The 22,681-nt window shown below is 32.5% G+C and overlaps 1 protein-coding gene across 2 annotated transcripts in view; it reads right to left on the reverse strand.

Annotated features, from left to right (window-relative positions):
• Positions 1 to 388: 388 nt before the first annotated feature.
• LOC132756980 (vacuolar protein sorting-associated protein 18 homolog) overlaps positions 389 to 22,681 on the reverse strand; it is a 32,816-nt gene continuing 10,523 nt past the window's right edge. The window contains exons 8-29 of one of the 2 annotated variants that reach the window (XM_060748124.1): positions 21,118 to 21,230; positions 20,860 to 20,951; positions 20,035 to 20,067; positions 17,802 to 17,900; positions 17,012 to 17,183; positions 16,557 to 16,614; positions 15,703 to 15,806; positions 14,759 to 14,819; positions 14,505 to 14,569; positions 13,413 to 13,548; positions 11,043 to 11,195; positions 10,216 to 10,309; positions 8,697 to 8,770; positions 8,063 to 8,218; positions 7,445 to 7,585; positions 6,899 to 7,039; positions 6,044 to 6,128; positions 5,155 to 5,282; positions 3,723 to 3,844; positions 3,133 to 3,250; positions 2,329 to 2,466; positions 389 to 1,771 (exon numbers count right to left, since the gene is read on the reverse strand). In XM_060748124.1, the coding sequence (XP_060604107.1) occupies positions 1,658 to 1,771; positions 2,329 to 2,466; positions 3,133 to 3,250; positions 3,723 to 3,844; positions 5,155 to 5,282; positions 6,044 to 6,128; positions 6,899 to 7,039; positions 7,445 to 7,585; positions 8,063 to 8,218; positions 8,697 to 8,770; positions 10,216 to 10,309; positions 11,043 to 11,195; positions 13,413 to 13,548; positions 14,505 to 14,569; positions 14,759 to 14,819; positions 15,703 to 15,806; positions 16,557 to 16,614; positions 17,012 to 17,183; positions 17,802 to 17,900; positions 20,035 to 20,067; positions 20,860 to 20,951; positions 21,118 to 21,230 (2,397 nt within the window). In that variant the 3' untranslated portion in view covers positions 389 to 1,657. The remainder of the gene's footprint in view (positions 1,772 to 2,328; positions 2,467 to 3,132; positions 3,251 to 3,722; positions 3,845 to 5,154; positions 5,283 to 6,043; positions 6,129 to 6,898; positions 7,040 to 7,444; positions 7,586 to 8,062; positions 8,219 to 8,696; positions 8,771 to 10,215; positions 10,310 to 11,042; positions 11,196 to 13,412; positions 13,549 to 14,504; positions 14,570 to 14,758; positions 14,820 to 15,702; positions 15,807 to 16,556; positions 16,615 to 17,011; positions 17,184 to 17,801; positions 17,901 to 20,034; positions 20,068 to 20,859; positions 20,952 to 21,117; positions 21,231 to 22,681) is intronic. The other variant, XM_060748125.1, reaches the window with a different exon arrangement.

Genomic DNA, 22,681 nt, shown 5'->3' on the forward strand with positions numbered 1-22,681 from the left:
GCCCCTGGTGGGGTTCTAACTCGGGACCTCTCGATCCCTAAGCGCGCGTCCTACCACTGGACTACTGCTCCTGTGTGGTTGAAGTTAAGGTGCCTGGTATTTGGTTGAAGTAAAGGCGCCTGGTATAACCTTGTTAATGTAGTGAAAAAAATGCGTCAAATGAATGTATTTTGCCCTAGAAAAGAGCACCCTTAGGGTATGTGCCTTTGTTTGGTTTTCACTGCCACATGAGGATTGATGTGACTGAGATAGGACAAAAAGGACATGCATCTTTTTTTATTTTCACTTTAACTGTATTGTGGCCTAGTTATTTCAACAATCATAGCTATAGCCATAGGACAAATAATCTGTGCTTTACATTAATATAAAAGAAAGAAAAATACACATATAGGTATTGCACATTTAATGTAAATACATCATAAACAATTCACATATATAAATCGTATACATATTTACAGATACTTTCTCTCGAAACAATATATACAAACAATGTTTACAGCAAAGCACTTAATGAACTGATTTCTTATATTGTAAGAACATCCATATTTGGTCTTTGGTAGCAGTAATTCATAGAATATCATAAAACCTTTCAACAGTAAAAAATAGACATTTCATACCTAAATTGCAATCATAATCGTAAAAAATATAACTTATATCATAAATGTTTAATCAGATACTCTTTCTATCCTTTCATGAATTACATTGTGAGTACAGACTCCAGGAATATCTCTTGGCATTCTCTCAATTGTTTTGTTTGTTTTTAATTCATATCAACAACATAAAGGTAACGAGGCTATTTTACTGGTCAAGGAAAACCTGAGGTGCCCTCGTGCTTTATTTTGGCACCTGAGGAGTAACCCCCAACTTTCTGTAAGCTGGCAAGACAGAAGAGTTTAAAGTCCCTAGTGGCATTCTCTTTAAGGTTGCAAAGAAACCGAACAAAAAAATTAAATTTTAACTTGTGAACTTACTGTGTGATATTTTTAAAATAATGGAACATGTAAAGTCAATGAGACCATAGTGTGCAATTATTCATTTCATTTATTGCTTAGTGTAGAGAGGAGCCAGACAATTGATGGGGGCACAAAAATGCAGCCGATACAAAAAATATGAGATGATATTGATACATGCATTATCTATCTTTAAACCTTTAACCAGATTAAACGAAGTGAGTTGCCTTTGCCACCGGTGTTCATATCGATGCATTCTGACCAAGGTCAAAAATGTTGTCTACCAACTTTAATTCATCTTGGTATCTCAGATATGATAATTGACTGTTCAAAAAAGTAAATTTAAGAAATTCAGCAGGCTTAGGGTTAAATAAACAAAGAGCTACAATAGACATCATTCAAGATTTGGTTTAAACATACACTGGTGGACTTATATATAGTTCAATACCAAAAAGGCTAGAAGCTATCACAGTTTCTACATGTATATATTCTCAATACAATCAAATAGTAACACACATAGTTTTGATTTTACAAGTTCAAACATCCAGCAAAACAGAAATTCTATTATAGATTTCCTCTTATATCATTCATTAATACATCAAGTTCTTCTTTTAATGCCAATTGCCTGCCAGGAAAATTAAAATAGTATTTATTTCCCAGGCCCAGGTGTACTATATGTCTGGTTTTAAGGGTTACACACTATTAGCTCAAAGCCATCCCTGACTATTATCATCTTCCTCTAAGAAAGGTTTATCTATACTGTTGATCATGTAGAAACCACAATAAATACACTCAGATGCTACCAGGTCGTCCAACTCCGCCTGTAATGTAAAACAAAATCTTCAGCTGAAACAAGATTTATTTATGAAATCAAAATGCATACATCTATATTCAGACCAAGGTTGAAATTTTGTTTATATTATTAAAGTACTGAAAACTACAAAAAACTAGAGCTATCACTAAATGTTATTCATAACCCAATCAGCAATCTTAACTTTTTAAGAAGCAAAATTTGAACCATACCTATATTTTATGATGTTTCATCTGCATTTCAATAATTCACAATTAATTGCTTATCTTTAGGAAACCTTTTTTCGTTACAGTGACCTTGACATTGAACCTTTGGGGTCTATAAACAATTGCAAACTAGGTCTTTTTATAAACTTGCTAAATGCCAAGATTTACATGTATTACAAAAACCTTATTCCTAACTGTTGTTATCATTCAGAACCCATTTTTATATTTTTAGTAACAGTGACCTAAAGAGGTCCAAAGTCTCCACATAAGTTTGCTGTATACCAAGTTTGATTACAATATCTCATTCATAACTCTAGTTATCATCTGGAAACCATTGTTCTATAATCTGACAATTATGTACCTTTGCTGTTAGTTTCGATGCCACAGCTGAAGGATCTTGTTTCCCTACAACACTCTGTCTAGTGTCATCTCTCTCTGCTAATTTCTTCTGTAAGTCTTTCACCTTGTTACCCCTCTTTCCAGGTAAATTTGGTAAAATCTGCAATTGTTAATTTCATTTATCATTTTCATATTTATTATTGGTGTTTTTAATATTTTATGAAGATAGAACTACTGTTTTCAGATGCTTTTAAGTGTTTGGTTTTGGGTATGGTACCTTATTTAACATATATTTTACTTTTTTTACATATATTCAGACAGACATATATCTTGATTTGCAAAACAAAATACATATCATAAATATATCATATTGATATTCAGTTTTAAGACTTCACATCCTAAAGTTTTGCAAAGGATTTCCCAAGCTTTAAATATGGAACAGTCAATCTGAAGTTCAGGGGTTTTTATTATAAAAATTTAGTTACCAACAGTATACAACCTGGTCAGGCTGCACAGATATGCCAGCTAGCCTAGCTCTATTCTGGTGGCAAAATTTAAAATAAATGATCAGGAAGACAAGTTAATATCTACGTAGTATTCATTTTTTCAGTAAGTGATGAGCATATTTCAATTTCTTTAGTCTACAAATATTGGTTACATATGATGAAATAGGGGTACATTAATAAGGGCTTTAACCCAAAATGAGTAGATAGGCACTGAAATCACTCTGGCACTAAACAAGGGGAGAAAACTGCAATAAACACAAGTTTATCAATTTGTTGCATTACTACATTACAAAGAAATTCTATGTCACAGCTAAATATACCTCTTCAATTAAACAATCAGAGTGGAATTTATGTTGGCATGGAAATAGGTAGAAGGCCCTTGTCATCAATGGAAAGCCACACTTGGAACATTTGTCTAAAGCTTTTACTTGTGCATACCTGTTGATATGAAAAAAAAATATCATGCAGTAAAATAACTAAAATGACAATTCTCTGATTATGATTCAAGTTCTATGTTTTCTGACAGTTTGTAAAAGTATATGTCATACACTTGCAGAGTTGCAAGAATTATATTGGATTTATTTTTTACATTTATGTCAAACCTCTCCTTGTGCATAGTTTATATCATGCCAAACAACTACTTCCTAGTAATCTTACCAAAGAAGAAAGATCTTAAATCATTAATTGTCCATTGCCCTATATATACAATACTCTTCCTCCAACATTCTTTAACAAAAAATAAAATATCATTTAGCAAAGATACAAAAATCACATGAATAAAATCACAAACAAAGCACAAACAATATATGACTGTTTGCTGTTCTATTTAAACAAAAAAATGAAATGTGTATATAAATATCCCCTTTTAAAAGCACCATCATATGAAGTAACAGTTTCAAGTTGTAATTACTTGTTTCTAAATGCTTGTATTTCTTTACGTATTTCCTCGGCACTGCCTGTAGCTTCATCCATCTCCTCCTTCAGTGTCTCAATATGACGATTATAGTCATCTAATGATGAAACAATAGCATCCTGAAATACACAGTTATACTTTAAATTATATACAGTTTTATTAGTAGCTTTATAGATTTTACAACAGCTAATCTCAGTATAAAAAATACTGTTACCAAAGTACATGTATTCAGTCAATACATGTATTTTTCCTGTCATTCATATGCCTTTAATTACACTACAAAGTCTTTTTTGATTACCTTGTTTGAACATTTTCATTTAAGCTTGAATGTGAAACAAGTTTATCCCTCTTATATTAATCATTAGCCAATTGGTTTCCTGGAACTTTACAGTACTGATGAGGTTTGCAACCAAAGTAGTGTTTGAAATCCACAATCCGTAGTTAGACAGGTAGAAGCCTTCACCATTACGTCACTATTCTCCCTTTAGCAGTATCAGTCAAATGAACCAACTTCCACAACACAAGATTTTCATTTGGATATAAGCTAAACTTGAATATTTCAAGGCATGAGGATAAGAGGGGAAGTGATATAATACTATTAGTAGGGGTGTCATTGATAAGGATTTTTGTATTGATATTTCGGTAATGAATTATCGGCGATACAGCGATATATCGATTGCCAGGCAAAATTAAGCTTTCAAGTCTTTTTTAATTTGTTCTAATATGCAGTTATATTTAAACAATGCAAAAACAAATAAACTATGAAAAGTGAACCATTTGTTTCTTTTTTATCATTATAACTTTTAATGACAACTAATGACTAGCAACTATAATGTTTAAAGCCTTTTCCATTTTACTTTTGTTGTTGTTGTTGCTATTACGTAGTTACGGATTATGCTGAATCCCTTCCTTGCCGTTCCACTAGTAAGCTGGGGTTTAATTGGCAAATTATTGTGTTTAGAACCGGAATAATTATTAAAGTTTAACGTATGCAATCATAATTTTACAAAGAAACACAAAAATTTTCTTCGCATTTTCCGTTTTAAAAATGTGAATTGGGGGGTCTTGACCCCCACTTAGCTGACTTGCGAAATTACAACGAAACTCGGCAGCATTTGTTAGAGACACTGGGGGGTAACTCTGGTGTTGATTTCCCTTTTCGTTTTAGAAAACAAAATGTTTGAAATATGTTGGTTCTGGCTTCCATAACTTTATATGTCTCTTTTATTTTGACGTTTGGTCTATCAGTACTATAAAACCTGTTTGCTGAAGTCTCTTTAGCTAGAAATATGACTGTGTGCATTCGATATCCGATATTTAAAAACTGGAATCGATATCAAATCAGATAACAAAAATCGTTGATAGACTGATATCAATTGAATCGATTACGCCCCTAACTATTAGCCATAAGTAAGTCAATATATGTTACCTTAAAATGATCAATGGTGACAAAATCAGGAAAGAATGGTAGAATATCCTCTATTTTAAGGAGATCACATTCATGTAAGAAATCCATGGCACGTTTAACATCCTTCTCCTCCTCAACAACATGGCGGGCTTATAAAATATAAAGAAGAACATTTTACTCTGCTGCCTTACATTGTATATAAAAGTCTGAACTTTTGGAACAATTAAAGATAGTGACTTGTTCACACATCACAAAATAAATTCCATTTACACATTATTGCATTATTACCTCTGTGGGAAGATAAAGATATGAGTTTCATTGGTCTGAAAAATATTCAGAGTGGAAAATACAAGTTAATTATTACTGTTATTTGCGAGGTATAGATTTTCAATAAGATATGAAATGACTCAAAGACCTGCTAGCATTTATATATATTTTTAAAATCATAAAAGATTAAAGTATCCCTTGTTAACTGACCAAGCCATTAGGCGCATTTTATTTCAGTTTTGCTTTAGTTCATTAAGTTATCATTAACTTTCCAACATCAAATGAGCCGCGTCACGACAAAACCAACGTAATGCGTTTGCGACCAGCATTGATCTAGACCAGCCTGCGCATCCGCGGATCCATGCTGTTTGCTGTCAGTTTCTCCACTTGTAATAGAGTTGGTAAGCGAACAGCATGTATCCTGATCAGAATGCGCAGGTGCGCAGGCTGGTCTGGATCCATGCTGGTCGCAAACGCACTATGTTGGTTTTGTCATGACGCAGCTCAAATATCCACAGTTGATTAACATCTGATAAATGCTAATGGTTCGGCGATGGATATCCAACAATGTTAACTTTCATACTGCATTAAACAATTATTATATATTATTATATAACAGTAAGTTAATGTGTGTTATAATTACCTATTCTTAGCCAAAGTTTCTTCCTTAGTTCATAATCATCTTCATCTGGTTTGTTTGCTTCACTTTTAGCAAGTTCAACATCCACCTGAAATAACCCAGCGGAATAAGTAGAAGTGGAGAGTGTACATATTCACTTGTTTGTTCAAATTAATGAAGAATAAAATTATTAACTACTAGAAGCACAGGTTATGTGTACAGTGTGTAAGTCTGTCATAAACGTTTTGGAGTCACCACATTTGAAAAACTAAAATTTTATTTATAGATATAAGATATTGTTTATTATTGTGACATGTGTTTCAGTATATTACAATAACATAACCAGAAAAGACACCCAGCCCCATTGCGCCTAAATGTCACCAGTACAATCAAATGAAGTCATCTTTTACAGCTATATACCACATATATGTGATTGATATTTAGTTTAAAACTGTCATTAGTGTCATAAATCTATTTTTCCAGGATGACACAATAAGCAAACCCAGTCAATATTTGAAGAAGTAATGGGGAAAAAAAACAAATCCTTTTCAAGTCAATTTCACTGCCTCATTTTAAGCCAACAAAATGGCGAATAAAGATATGGTGTGGGGAAGAAGTGCTTTGATGAGTTTTATTTCACATGTTGAGATCCTATTGAGACGTTCCAGCTTTACTGATAGAGGAAGACCTTAGGTGCCCTTTTGTCCATTATTTCAGGTATATGCAGGCACCTGAGTAAAACCAGTAAGGTTCCATAGGCTGTATAGTTTATTTCTTGAATAACTACATTTCGATATCTTCCAGCTGTCAACCAACAAGGTAACAATCAGATCAAGTCTTTAAAAGTCAGATAATATACATGTATTATATGGAACTTACAGTAAGAGCAAGATCCACAGCCTCCTCATACAGGTTCATCAGTGAATATATATGTACACACTCCCTCTTATGTCCATACTCTAGACATAGTCGTAATGCATATTTCAGGTCATAACATAAACCATCAATTTCCTCTGCTTCCTACAAATTAAGGTAAGTAGTAAAATTTTGCATATTTAACATATCAATTGAAGTAACATCAAGGAGTGATGGATGGCCTAATGATGAAGAGGTTTGTCTCATTACCTGGAGACTGGGGTTTCAAGAGCTTTTGAGACAAGAACCATAATAATCATTCAGATCTGCTTCATCACTGCAGTGATCTGTTATCACTGATGCCTGTATTTGTAAGCTGATATATCAATGCTATGGGATTGAGCATAAAATGATGCTAAACATCAAGTTTTCAATCTTAAACAAGATGTATTTTGTTTAGATGTTTTTTAATTGCATTTATATATAAACTCAATTTCCTTGAGCTCAGATGTAAAATGCTACAGATTGCAAAATAAAGGTTTAAAAAAAACCATGAAAATATTCTGATACCTTATCTTGGTCCTGTAGATAATCTAGAAGTTTCTCTGGTTTTAATTGTGCATACAGAGATAGTAAATAGTTGTGTATAGCCTGGTCCTTGTTCTTCAGTTTATACACACAAAACTCTAAATATGATATTACATCACTACCCTGAAATATATACACGTGGTTTTAAAATACTGTATGTTTGTAACGTCATTTTTCATTGGAGAATCATGATCATCTCATAAAGTACTTGTTATAATTATTCTTGACAGATTGTATAACTATAATAAATGGTTGTTTGCAATATTATCCTCATCTAACTGCTCAGGTTATATATATATATAAACAACCACTTATATATAGAACTATATAACCTGTCAAAAATCTTTGTAACTAATGATATAATCGTGAATCAATCTAGAGTAGGTGAAGTGGTCTTATGTCTGCCTAAATACAACTCCAGGACTTGCAAGTTTGATCCCCCTGTTATTCCAGCTAAAATTTCTAACAAATGTCTTAAATAAGGTTTATAAGTCCAAGGTTTCAGGTACTAATCATTCACACATTGCATGTTTGAGAACCAGTGTTTGAACAGAATATATTTCCAAAAGGACATTCCTTCATTTCTGTAAAACCTCTCACCTGTTCACTGTATTTTTTATGATCATATTGCACTAATGCCGGAATGAGACGTTTGGGGTCTAGTTTTTTCCCCTGGCTTATCCAAGCTCTCACTGTGTCTTTTGGAATGTATTGTATCAACAGGGGAGAGAACTTGTAGTACAATTTCATATCCTCCTAAAAAGTATAAAAAGAAGCATATGAGTTATGTAACTTGTTTTTATAAAAAAAAAAACAACTACATTCTGATAACAAACAATATCATTTGATTTTAAAGCATACAATATGTCAAAAAATATTCTTTAATTACTTTAGCATCTTAAGCACTTTGAAATATTTTTTCCAATGAATAACTTGATTTAATTATGTTTTGATCACTGAATGACAGATTCATTTTAATTCTTTGGTTGGGTATTACATCATAACAACACAGTATAGGTCATATGGCAACTTTCAAGCTAAACTGGTGGAGGAAATGGCTGATTCATACAACAAATATTTCAGGCAGTCATTCAACTCAAACACTTTTCAAATATTAAATAAGTGTCTGTTTTCAGTCAAACAACAAAGTGACAATGTTACAAAACTGAAATACAAACCATATAAGAATATGACCTACACAGAGAGTTGCAAATTTAAAGATTGAACTCTTTACCTGTTTGCTAAGCACCTCAAGAGCACCTCTATAATTATCATATTGTATGTGATGACTGATAACTTTTTCATAATCTGTAAATAAATCATATCAACATTAAAATGTGACATAATGCTCACTTTTTCATTGTCAAGTTTAGCTGAATTGACTATATATTTCATATAATGATGATTGACCAACAGTTGATATTGGAAAATGTTAAGGATAAAATAGAAATCTGCCTACAATTTAAAAAGACTGTCCCACTTTTTTATAAATTGAATGTTACATTGAATGTTAATCCAGATGGATTCTTATAGAAACTTCTTAGCACTATGTGAGTTATTTATTGTTCAGTTAATTATTGTGATGTAAATTATAAAATTTAAAGGAATTATGGCATAATATAAACGAGCCGCGTCATAACAAAACCAACATAATGGGTTTGTGACCAGCATAGATCCAGACCAGCCTGCGCATCCGCGCAGTCTGATCAGGATCCATGCTGTTCGCTATCAATTTCTCTACTTGTTATAAGGTTTGTAAGTGAACAGCATGGATCCTGATCAGATTGTGGAGATGCGCAGGCTGGTCTGGATCCATGCTGGTCGCAAACCCATTATGTTGGTTTTGTCGTGACGCGGCTCAAACCGTTCCCTCACTAAATTCATGCGTAATGTCACTTTAATTTTCTTGATTGGTGCAACCAAAATAAATCATAGTTTCTTTTAAGAATAACCATATAACTTAAAATGAAGCAGTTTATACAAGATGATTTTTTTTAATTTATATGATATTCTAATGCATATATAAAGAGACATGTTGTCATGATACAGCAAGTGGCAAATCAGATTATTTTTCTATTCTACAGACTGACCCTCAAGTTGAACAAACACTTGAAAATGGCCATCAAAAGAGGCAGAACATTGTTATGTCTTTCAAATGTGTTTTTATCTTAAAGGGATACAAATTAATGAATAAAATATTAAAATGATCTTATGTACTCAAATCACGCTAAAATGACATTTTTTAAAGTCCAAGCATGATTTTCTGTATAAATTCTATATACATGTATTTTGGGTTTTAAGTGTAAATATACCTTTATATGTTGAACGAAATTTAGACGCCAACTGTATCACCGAATAGTTTTAAAACAAATAATGTGACTTGAACAATAACAGATATTTTTGATATTGTATGATTAAAACAAGTCTAAGTCATTCATTTGACATGTTCTTTAACGTTTTCAGAGTTCACTTTGACAACTATTGTGAAATCTTAACACTCTAACCTGACCCATGTGGGTAGAGTTAGAAAGCCACCAATTTATTCTTTATAAGGAGAAAAGTTTTGTTCCTGTGACTGCCTAGTGTATTTGTTTTGAGGACATTTACAGAATAATAAATGAAAGATTCAAAATGGAGAAATGAAAATTTTGCCTGTGTCTCCCTTTAAATCAACTTTTATCCAATCAGGTCTAAGACATATTCCACAAATCTGTTAAATATGTAGTACGATTTTAACTTTGAATATTACATACCTTGCATAAGATGAGCAAAAAAGACAAGGTCTACCACATCACCATGACTTGATATCAGGTCATACACAACATTTTTATTATGTACAACACATTCCTAAAATATATACCAATTATTGTAAGAACATTTAAATTCACGTTTGATTAATAAGATAAGTTAAACATATATCAACATTGAGTCCTAAAATACCCGTACTGGTGACTATGAAGATATGAAGACAAATGGTTGTTGGTCATTTGTTTTTTGTTGATTTTTTGTTTTGTTTTTTGTCATAACACTGTATAGGGCATTTGGCCATATGGCAACTTTCCAGCTTTACTGGTGGAGAAAAACCTCAGGTGTTCCTCCGTGCATTATTTCTGGCAAAAGTAGGCACCTGCATAGAACCACTTATGTTCAGTAAGCTAGCTGGATAGCTTCTTCACATGAATTTTTTTTTAAAAACCTGGCCGGAGTTAAACCACTCAACCACATTCCAAAATGTTCTTCCTTGAGAAGGGCTTAACTCAATGATCACTGGGAAGTCAAGTATACTTGAGAGACAGACAAGTTATGTAATAAACCTCGCACAAAGTAATCTGAAATAACTATGCTCTACCTATCGATAGTAATAATTATCATAAACTGCTAAAAAAATAATCATTTTTATATTTGTTAACTTAGTGACACATTTATCCCATTCATATTCAAATCACACTGACTCTGTTTAGGTAATATGGTGACAATATTAAAGTATACTTACAAAAAGATTTTAGCAATAATACATATCTGTAGATTATTGATGATTTAACCATGATAACTGCATTTTATTTTCACTACAATATCTTACCTTTGTTCTTGTTTGTTTCAGAAAGGTCTGGAATTCTTCTTGTAGTTTTTTAAATGTAGGACTAGACTCTAGCTGCTGTTCCTTCAACTCCCCCAGCTGGTTCAGATATATCTCTATCAACCATGTGACCAACATTGTCATCTGTGTCTTATCCTATATCATACAAACAAGGGTATTGTTTCAAGTTAGTTTAATAATTTATCATAGTTAGATTGTGTAAGAATATATAATCTTATATGTACAGTCTTTAAACTTTTCCTGGAATCAACCAGTACTGTGCAATAAATGTAAAGTTTCTTGCTCAAAGAAACAACAGATTGCCCTTGATAAGGTTTTAACACACGTGGCTAGAGATCCTTAGATTACTAGCTTAACACCTTAACCACTTGGCCATGCCACCACAAACAAAGTTAACCAAAGTTATCATGAAGGGAAAAGTGTTTCAGTCAAATAGATTAAGTACAAGCATAACGGCAATTTTCAAACTGTTCTTGTGATAGAAGACCCGAGGTACAGTCAAAGGACATAATTATTCGCCACCCCTGACGTTCGCGCTACGCACCATATACATGTACCCTTAGAATTTAAGCTGCGCGCTATAAATAACCGATAGTATTATTCATGTAAACAGGGCCAAAGTTCAATCAGTCTTTGGTGACGTAATATACAGGTCAATAATTCGTCTGCATTGTTTACAAGTTTATTTCGTGGGCGTTTTTAAAAATGGCCCCGAAAACAAAAGAATTAAGTAGGGATGTACGAGAATTGATTATAAATAGTTTTAAGGAGAATAAAAATCAGTCAGAATTGTCAAGATTACTGGGTATTCCTAGATCAACAATTAAAAGTGTGATAAAGAAATATCAACAGTATGGAAGTGTTGAAAATCGTAGTGGGAGGGGTAGAAAAAAATTATTTACGGAACGAGACAGAACAAAACTTTCTCGGATTATAAAATGTAACAGGAAAAGGACTTTGAGAGATGTTACAGATATGATGAATACAGGTATGGATCGAACTTTTTGTGATAAAACTATTGAAAGAAAAATTCACGAGTTGGGGTATAAAAGGAGGGCTGTACAGAAGAGGATGGTTGTTGGTGGGGGTAGTCGAAAAAATCGGGTAAAATGGTGTAATGAAAGAAAACATTGGACTGTGGAAGAACACTGGAGTAAGTGGATCTTTAGTGATGAAAGTCAGGTGGTGATCGGGAAAAATAACAATATTTTTATTTGGAGGAAAGATGACGAAAAATATAAACCTCACTTAGTTTGTCCCGCTCCCAGGGGTAAGCTTAGTGTTATGGTCTGGGGATGTGTATGCTTTGGGGGTATTGGAACTTTGACTGCTGTTGAGGGTAATATAAATGCACAGAAATATTTAGATGTGTTAGAAAATAATTTATGGCCAGTTATTGCAAGGCATTTTGGAAATAATGACTATGTGTTCCAGGATGACAATGCCCCCGTTCATAGAGCCGGATTAGTAAAAAATTATTTAACAGAAAATGATGTAACTACAACATCATGGCCAGCATATTCTCCTGACTTAAATATAATAGAAAATCTTTGGTTACACATCAAACGACGATTGAAACACCGCGTAAATTACATACATACCCGCGAACAGCTGATTGCCGAAATTTCACATATAGAATCTATGGGAAAATATATCACTAGAGCGTGTACAAGGTCTTTATAGAACAATTCCACATAGAATTAAAGAAGTAATAAGAATGAAAGGAAATCTGACAAAATATTGAGGTAAGATGATTACTTTTAATTCTATAATGACCGTCTCCTTTTAGTTGCTTACGATTGCGTAATTGGCCGCCATTTTGAAAGTGGCGAATAATTATGTCCTTTGACTGTAAGTCTCCAAAATATATTTCAGATACAAGTGTGTTTTTAAATTATCATTGACTGTCCATAATCTTGCCAAATTGCTTCCTCCTTTGCTAGAATTTAACCATCTATGCAGGACTTTACTGGAAAAATATAGCAGGGCCAGTGTATCAGAAATGGCAACCTTAGACTTACCGAATAGACCACAAGTCTCAACATTACATGTTGTTTTGTTGATGGGTGAACAAATTAATTTACATTTTACATATTATTGTCAAAACATGATGATAATAATAAAAACTTCAATCACATAGGCTTTATGTGATATATTCTATAAACAGGCACCTGGTTAAACCACAAAACCTTCTGAAAGATAATTAGAAAGTTTCTTAACATGAAACACTTAGATGGTATTGATATGCAATAAGATGGCATTTGTGATTTTTTTATTTTATTCCCTGAAGTATGATTAAGGCATCTTTGTCTTAAATCATTTACTAATCAACAAACGCAAGAAACAACTAACCTGTGGTCTGAGGGACTCTAACTTCTTGTGTAGGAGTTTCCTCAAGGCATCTTTGTCCTCGAGTCGTATAAACTTCAATGCCACTTCCTCAAAAGAGTTCTGAGTTTGAGCGTACATTTCAGCACTTTCCAGAAACCTATACATTACAGATAATATACTCAAATAAAATGCCCATATTAATGAAATATAAACATGTTTATGTGATCATGTTGAAACAGAACACAATCTATTACCTTGAAATGCTGTCTCAAATTACAATATAACTTCTTCTACTGAATGCAAAAATTGCTTAAAGTGAATTGGTCTATAATGGAAGGTCTGTAATACAATGAATAATTACTTTAATAGTATTTAGTATTAGAGATAACTACAAACCATCAAAGAATTATTGGCAAGTGTGAGATACATGATGGGATATTTCATATATTTAGGTGATAATGAAATGTTCTTGAACAAAATATTATTATTCATCCTATAAATGTTCATTATACATCACTGAAAACTTGATTGACTTTTTGTTTTTCAAACAACAATTTTTCATAAGAATATCAAAATGATATAATTGAGCTGCGTCACGACAAAACCAACTTAGTGGGTTTGCGACCAGCATGGATCCAGACCAGCCTGCGCATCCGTGCAGTCTGATCAGGATCCATGCTGTTGCTTACAAACCCTATAACAAGTAGAGAAACTGATAGCGAACAGCATGGATCCTGATCAGACTGCGCGGATGCTCAGGCTGGTCTGGATCCATGCTGGTCGCAAACCCATTATGTTGGTTTTGTCATGGCGCGGCTCATATTTCTATTGTTTTTAATCAGTATTAGAAATAATAATGGAAAATGTGCCAATTGTAGACCTATCCACTTTTAACTTATTTCATATCTTACCCAAATGAAACTTTTCTACAAAATTTCCCATCTGATGCAATAAAAATGCAAAATAAACATACTGAGCTGCAACCCCCAAAGGATGATGCTTGTGACAGAGGTTGTACAGTATTTTCTTTATACTTTCACATTTTTACACATTATAATAAAAACATAATCTGACATAAGATACAAAGTTCACAAATATAACAATTACACTTACCTTCTCTCAGAGAACAGATACTCTGCCTGTTTTGTTAGGACTCTATCTTTATGAGCTATGTTGTCCTGAAATAGATATACATATAATTTCTTTCTGCAATTTGCATCACTGTCCTAAAATATGTCCTAAAATACATATCAACATTTAAGGTGTTCTGTCTACAAAGTATTCTGTCCTGAACTGTACATAAATATTCTAATGACCTTTGTTTAAATGACTTAGTATATAAATTAACAAAATGTAATATTACTTACTCGACAATATTCTTTAGCAAGTTCAAAGTCTCCTTTATCTAAGTACATCTGCCACACATCCCTACAACACAAGATAAACCTTATCACTTTAGGATGGAAATTAAAGTGAAACAATTTTACTTGTATGGTAACTATTCCAAGATAAACCTGCTGAAATTTTATGTAATAGATTTGCCTCTCTTTGAATTTGGAAAAGTCTACTTGAAGTTTAAGGCATTTCAATATCAAAATACAAAACAAACCAGAGCTGCCAATAGTATAGAGCCTGGTCAGACTGCATGAATATGAAAGCTGGCATTGCTCTATACTGGTGGCCAAAGCTTATCCTTTATGGTACCATTAAATTAGGTTTTACAGGTTTTCAATATCCTTTCTCCATTGTAATAAAAACTACTGGATAACTAAAATTTCAAATAATTTCAATAGCTACCCACTTATGAAAGTATAAAGTAAAATTCTATTAATTTATAAACAGAATGCATACTACAATTACCTGCAAATAAAAACAAATACTTGTATAAAATGAACACTTAAAATTGCTGCCATTTTATTTGGTTTGTGTCATAAATTCTAGTTTGTGTCATAAATTCTGGTTTGTGTCATAAAACTATGCAAGAGTCATTTGGCTACTTTCCAGCTTTACTGTTGTAAAATACCTCAGGCACTCACGTATTCACAATTTCTGGTAAAAATGAACACCTGAGTTGAATGTACAACCCTTCATAAGTTACCTGGAGACATTCCATACATGAAAAAAGTCCAAGGCCATGAAAGGATTCAAACTCTTAACCATGTAGGCTAAGTCATTAAAGTCAACTATCTTATCATTAAATGAAGATGTCATGTACATAAAGACTTTATATATAAAGATAATTTCTCAGATCTGCTTGCTAACAAACCATATCAATAAAAAACAATATGCCTATCAAGGATTTACAGCTTACCTATCTTCCCGGGTGACTTTATATTTAAACACATTTTGTGAAGTAAACACCCATATTGTTCCTTTCAGAGGATCTTTCCAAAGTCCTATCAGTTTTCCAAATCTCTGAAATTATTATTAATTAATATTTAAAATCAATCTTCGACCTCTTTAAGTGCTAATTACATATACTTAAACAACAGAGCTTTATGTGAAGAATATCTGTACATTCCAGTTAAACATTTTGATATTTTTTTGCAAGTATATCAACATGTCCATTCTACAAATGCATAAGACCAGACATCATCTCTTACAATATTTTCGTTTAATACTTCTGTTAAAAATTTTATGTTAGGTAACATTTTTTTAACCAGGTTTGCTATCTATTGAACAATAATCAGTGATTTAATAAATACAAATCTATCACACATAAAAACAATTCCATTTTCGTAAAGTCTCAATCACTCAATTTCACAGAAAGCAAACCAAATTTTAGAATTCAAGAGTAAAATATTATACAGTGTAAATTCCCTTCCATAGGAAATATCATAGGTCTAGCGGCTTTCTTCACGCCCAAACCTTACCCCAATCTGTCTAAGAAGTCATCCAATTCACTTCTTTAAGCCCACAGTACAAAAAAATATACCTTCCCATCAAATTGAATACCTTTTTACAGCTTGCACAAGCTAACCCATGAAGAGAAAGTTTTTTGCTCAATAAAATAAGCAGTGTCCGTGACAGAACACACATATTGGACACCTGAATCAAAACGCTTTTGTCCTACCACTGGATCACTGCTCCCTCATAGGCAATAAAAAAGAAAACCCTGGACACATTGAACAACTGCACCCTATAAGCAATTCAAAAGCAACTTACATCTGTGAAGAGTTCATCATATATCTGCTGCTCATTTAACAAACAAAATGCTTTCAATCTGAAAATAAATTTGATTTTATCATTTTAAAAACTTTACATTAAAGAAACTATCTTTTCAGTTCCAGCCAGTGAGCATTTACAGCTCTCAAACCTTCAAAGAATCATTTCTAGCATATGAAACCCTTTATTTAATGATAAAATGTATTCTTACAGTTTAACTTCTAAAATGGGTACAAACATATTTAAGAAATAAATGCACTAATGTCTTGTACAAGTTGTTTATATTCCTCCCTAAAATGATAGCACATAATCCAAGACTCTATACATATGGCTGACTAGCTTCAAATTTCAATCTTATATCCCTTAAATTGATGATGTACAAAACAGAAAAGGTCCTGAACACTGAACACACATATTCAACATATTAAAGACTGGAGAATAATAATTATATGCACCTGTCAGAGAAGAGGAGCAAAGTGTGGAATTCTGTGAGTACCATAGAGAATGGAGTGTTAACACCTCGTTCATCGGAGTCTTTCGGATATCTCATCAACATTTGTTTACATGTAACAGAGTATGGTCCTAGTTTACCACTTGTATCTATATCTCCATAATATACGCCAGGTCCTAAAGTACAAAACAATGATTTTATTTAACTTTTTAAGATTTGTAAATAGTACATCATCATATATAAAAATAATGAAGCAAATTTAACCACATTGTATCCTTTAACTTTTTAACACTAAAAGAGTTAGTGGCAATATTTAAAGCAAATGATAATAGAATAAGAACACAAAATTATCAGTAGGGGTTCTTTAGTTTCTAAATATAACAATATATATATATATATATATATATATATATATATATATATATATATATATATATATATATATATATATATATATATATATATATATATATATATATATATATATATGTTGCATGCAAGTTTGATGGCATTTGAAATCTTTAATCCAAAAATTAAAATTTAGTTATAATACACCCTCAGTGATTTTATTTCACAGTCTTGGCAAAAATATTGCATGGGTTATATCATAGTGGTTAGGGTTGATTACCTTCATCAGTACAGTTGTGTTTTTTTAATTCTAGTCTTCCAAAGTACTTATAAGTCATGAATACTAACTTAAGTGGTTATCAGATTGATCAAATTTTTTTCCAAATGTTCCTAATTCTATATTTTTTGAGCCAAAGCAGTACATTAATACACAATGTATACAGTACCTGTCATCCAAGCAAATTTCTTGGCAGATTCTCGGAACTTGGTGAAAAACAGTCGCAATTCACTATATCCAAAATCTCCCGGCAACTCTTGGTATTGTACTAAATAAAAATAGATACACAATGTAAATTAATACATAAGAAAATTACTTTCATCCAGTTTAATAAAACCACCTGTAAACAAAGCCTACAATTTCTTTTGCAGGTAGTCTTAACTGAAAGGTTTATTTCGTTTTTTCACATGTTTTTTTTTTTTTAACTTAAGGTATTAAAGTAAAAAAAAAATCTTAATTATAAGTCATATCAATACTGAAATGGTCATTGTATGGCAACTTTCCAGCTTAACATTAGTGGAGGAAGACATGTACATATATACATGTACATATACAATATTTCTTTTTACAAACTAAGGGGGTCTGTCCTAAATTCCATTTTCTTAATAATTTCAACAAGTATGAACATTGTCCACTAGTTAGTACTTATACTAAGAGAAATACAGTGTTATAGAGACAAAAAATATATAGACATTATCATTATTATATACAAATAATGATTGTGAACCATAAAGAGAAGCCCAAAAAATAAAATTAATTGCATTTAACATTATTATTTCAACTTGAATGAAAAGATGTTTTTTATCTCAGCTAAAAAAACTCAAAAGGCAGCTTACTGGTCTATCCACTATTGGTGTCATATAAAAAGAAAACATAATCACAATATATGTAAAGCTGGAACACCTGACCCTTGAATTGAGAAGCAGGCAACCCTAACCTTTAAACCATCACAGCCATTGTTAATGCATTAAACATGCAACAAAACTTGGATAAATTTAAACAAGAGCCGGTTGAACCGGGTGATGCTCCCCGAATAGGTTTTGGACACAGGAAGGTATACCTCTTGTAGTGTCAGAGTTATGTCACAGACAAAGTTCAAAGTGTAAAAATAACCAAAATGTTGTGCACGACACATTGTCTCAATATGGTGATCATTTTTGTGAAATAGCTGTAAAATCCAACTTCAAATGACGAAGTTATGGGCCGGACATGATTTTGCTGCAAGGTCATGCTGTGACCTTGACCTTCAAGGTAGCAACCCAAATGTTGCATGCGACACGTGGATTTAATATGGTGATCATCTCTGTGAAATAGTTGTTAAATCCGACTTCAAGTAATGAAGTTATGGGCCAGACACGATTTTACTGCAAGGTCATGCCATGACCTTGACTTTCAAGGTGGCCATCCAAATGTTGCGCGCGACACATTGTCTCATTATGGTGATCATTTCTGTGAAATAGTTGTAAAATCCTACTTCAAATAATGAAGTTATGTGCCGGACACGATTTTGCTGCAAGGTCATGCTGTGACCTTGACCTTCAAGGAAGCGACCCAAATGTTGCGCGCGACACGTCGTCTTAATATGGTGATCATTTCTGTGAAATATTTTTAAAATCCGACTTCAAATAACGAAGTTATGGGCCGGACACAATTTTGCTGCAAGGTCATGCTGTGACCTTGACCTTCAAGGAAGCGACCCAAATGTTGTGGGCGACACATCGTCTCAATATGGTGATCATTTCTGTGAAATATTTTTAAAATCCAACTTCAAATAACAAAGTTATGGACCGGACACAATTTTGCTGCAAGGTCATGCTGTGACCTTGACCTTCAAGGTAGCGAGCAAAATGTTGCGCGCGACACGTCGTCTCAATATGGTGATCATTTCTGTGAAAAAGTTTTAAAATCTGACTTCAAATAACAAAATTATGGGCCGGACACGAATTCGGGACGTACGTACGTACGGACGGACAACCCAACGACTATATGTTCCCCCGAAATTTTTCGGGGAGCATAAAAATTTACCAACTCTTTACAAGGCATTTTTTCATCAGGCGCCCAAATACCATGGGACTGCTATTAGACCATATTCCCAATCCAAAATGACTTCTTAAAAGAAGTGACAAGATGTGATATCATTCACATGAATAAAAGTTAAAAGTCACATGCAAAGTAGGGAATTTATTACTTATCAAAATTTCTAAATTTTTCCAAAATACTATGTAATTTTTCCCAATTAAAGCCTTGGCTACTTTTCCCAAAATAGCTGTAAATGGCTCCACTTTTTTCACCAAGCAAGCATGTCCTTGTAACTGTTAGTAAAACAATATAATTATCAAAAGCATCTTTTCAATTTTCACCAGAAAAAAAAAAGATTTAAAAGAATTTTCTCCCTGCATTACCTCCAACATTTCCTTGTGAGTTGTCTTTCACAGCTGTAAGGGGAGATAATCATTGTATAGGTCATGACAAAGGTAGTAAAGGGTTATCAAACTTTGACAGAAACAAAGGGACAGAGGATACTGCTCCAACATTTAATGACCATGTACCTAGTACAGACCTGATTTCCTTCTGTTGTCAAGGGGAGATAAACATGTCACCCTAAGTGAACTTTCACTTCCATATGACGCTAAAATATTCCATATTATATGATACACACCTGACAGAAAAATGTTTGAAAACCTCAGATAATGCAGCTGGTATAATTAAACCTTCTAAAAATAGCAGCAGAATATCATGTTATTAAGTTGTGTTTTTTTTATCTTATTAAAATTTATGTGCATGAAATATATTAACTTTTTTTTATTATAAATTTTCACCATATATAAACTACAGAATATGAAAATAGCATGACTTTACAGTTTTTGAAGATTTTAAAGCACATGTATATATCCCAAGTTATAGCATCACACTCTTAATATGACATATGTCAACAAGTTAGTAGTAACTAAATATTGCAGATACTTGCACAGACATATTAGTGATTGTTTAGAATCCAGACACACTCACTATGTACCTGAACTATCTTCAAATGATTAAATATTATCAAAACTGGCACAAAAAACTAACAAATCTAACATGCTAATACTGGTAAATAAACCTTTCACTTACAAATCTATCATAACCTTGTAATTAAAGAACAAACTTTTAAGCAGCCCATGTTCATTTTTAATATAGGTTACTGTCTTATTTAAGTATTTATTTTAATTCCAGGATATACAACTTACCTTGATTCTGGTCTTCAAACTGTTGGAAAAGTTGCTGAAACATTGGTGGTTCTGATGTCTTTGAAACACTTCCTAAGAATTGGTATAATTTCCTGAAAGAAAATATCATTAGTTATATAAACATGGTGAAATATTGTTAATTCTGAGACTCTGTAAAACCAATAAACTTCAATAAGGTTTCAAAAGCATTTTCCAATATTTCTGTTTTTTAAGTCCCTTGCATAATTAAAAAAAAATCAATAATTATTGGTAACTCACCCTGGTGTAGTGACTAGAATAAAGTACTGGTATTCAGTCATTGAATCTGAAGGCATTCTGTCAAATTCTATACCAGTGATTGGCTCACCATGGGCTCCTTTCAGGTTAAAAAGCTACAAATATACCAAGATATTACATTTAGTTCATTCTCTAAGTCACCAACTTTGATAGTTTTACTACATTTAATTAAATGTGATTAAAACTTTAAACTTTTTTAAACTGCTCTACTTCCTGAACTAACCCATAGCAATAATATCTGTCATTATTGTGTTTCCAATATCTGTCCCAAAGGTGGGCTGTAACAAGGCTTAATATGCTAGAATACAGTTATATGAGAAAATATATGGGTATGATTCCATTTGGACTCAGCCAACAATCTCTCTGTTAACACTAAGACATTCTATCACTAGTCAACCCCTAACCCTAAGGTACATGCATTTATTACATGCTTTTCGGTGGTTTATAGAAATATATCAGTGATATAAAACTGGTAATTTCACTGTTTGAAACAGTGAAATTACCACTTTGATAATTTCACTGTTTTGAATTTAAGCCCCTAACGTTGTTTCAGTGAAATACCAGCGTGCACAGTACTGGGTACCAGCTTAATGACGTGACGTCGTAAATGACGTCACGTTGTTTTATTATTTGGCGCGCTTTTCATTCAGTATTAGGTTTAATGTCTTTTTAAAACGTTTATTTGCATATAATAAAAAGAAAATTTGTTTAGTTTAGTGTAAGATCATAATATATTTCACCTTGTGAACACCAAAAGTTCATATTTCACTCGTGGCTGCGCCACTCGTGAAATATACCTTTTGGTGCTCACTCGGTGAAATATATTCCGATCTTACACTGAACTAAACAAATATCCTCTATATCTATACACCATTAACTACAGAGATACAGTGTATATTATTATTATTTCAAAGAAAAATTTCCAAGTGACAAAGTTTTAATTTAACAAATGCAACCGTTAGCAAATTTGTACTCTCTTTTTCCTCATTTCAGAAAGAAAATGCATATAAAATGATTGGGAAAAAAAACATTACACAATACATAATGACAATTTAAACCTACATGCCTCCAGATGAGTCAAAATATTTCAATAAAATCAACTGATTTTTCAGTATCTTCTGAGTTACTAATGCAGTAAGGGCTATTTATATATATTTTGACCACTTTTTGGTAATTAATGTGGGTTGTAAGCACCATTGATAATGTGTATATTGCTTCATTTTGGTTACTTCACAATATTATACTTTCAAACACATTTTCAAAATTTTCATGAAAATTAGCATGAATCTGGAGGAGTGGTGCTTTAAGCTTTATACATACAGGTCTTTAGAGAAGTTTCAAATTCAGAATAAAAGCCTACTAAGATAAAATAAACATACATGTATAAATAAAAATTCACAAAATCACAACAACAATATTTTAAAAGACTGTCAAACTATAGATATTCAAACAACACAGTATGGAAAATACATAATGTATCTTTTAGAATATTTTCACTATCGGACAAAAGACTAGAAAATTAAATGCACGACAACAATAAACATTC

Source organism: Ruditapes philippinarum, unplaced genomic scaffold (genome assembly GCF_026571515.1).
Source record: "Ruditapes philippinarum isolate M1 unplaced genomic scaffold, ASM2657151v2 ctg67_1_1_1_1, whole genome shotgun sequence".
Classification (NCBI taxonomy): Eukaryota; Metazoa; Mollusca; class Bivalvia; order Venerida; family Veneridae; genus Ruditapes; species Ruditapes philippinarum.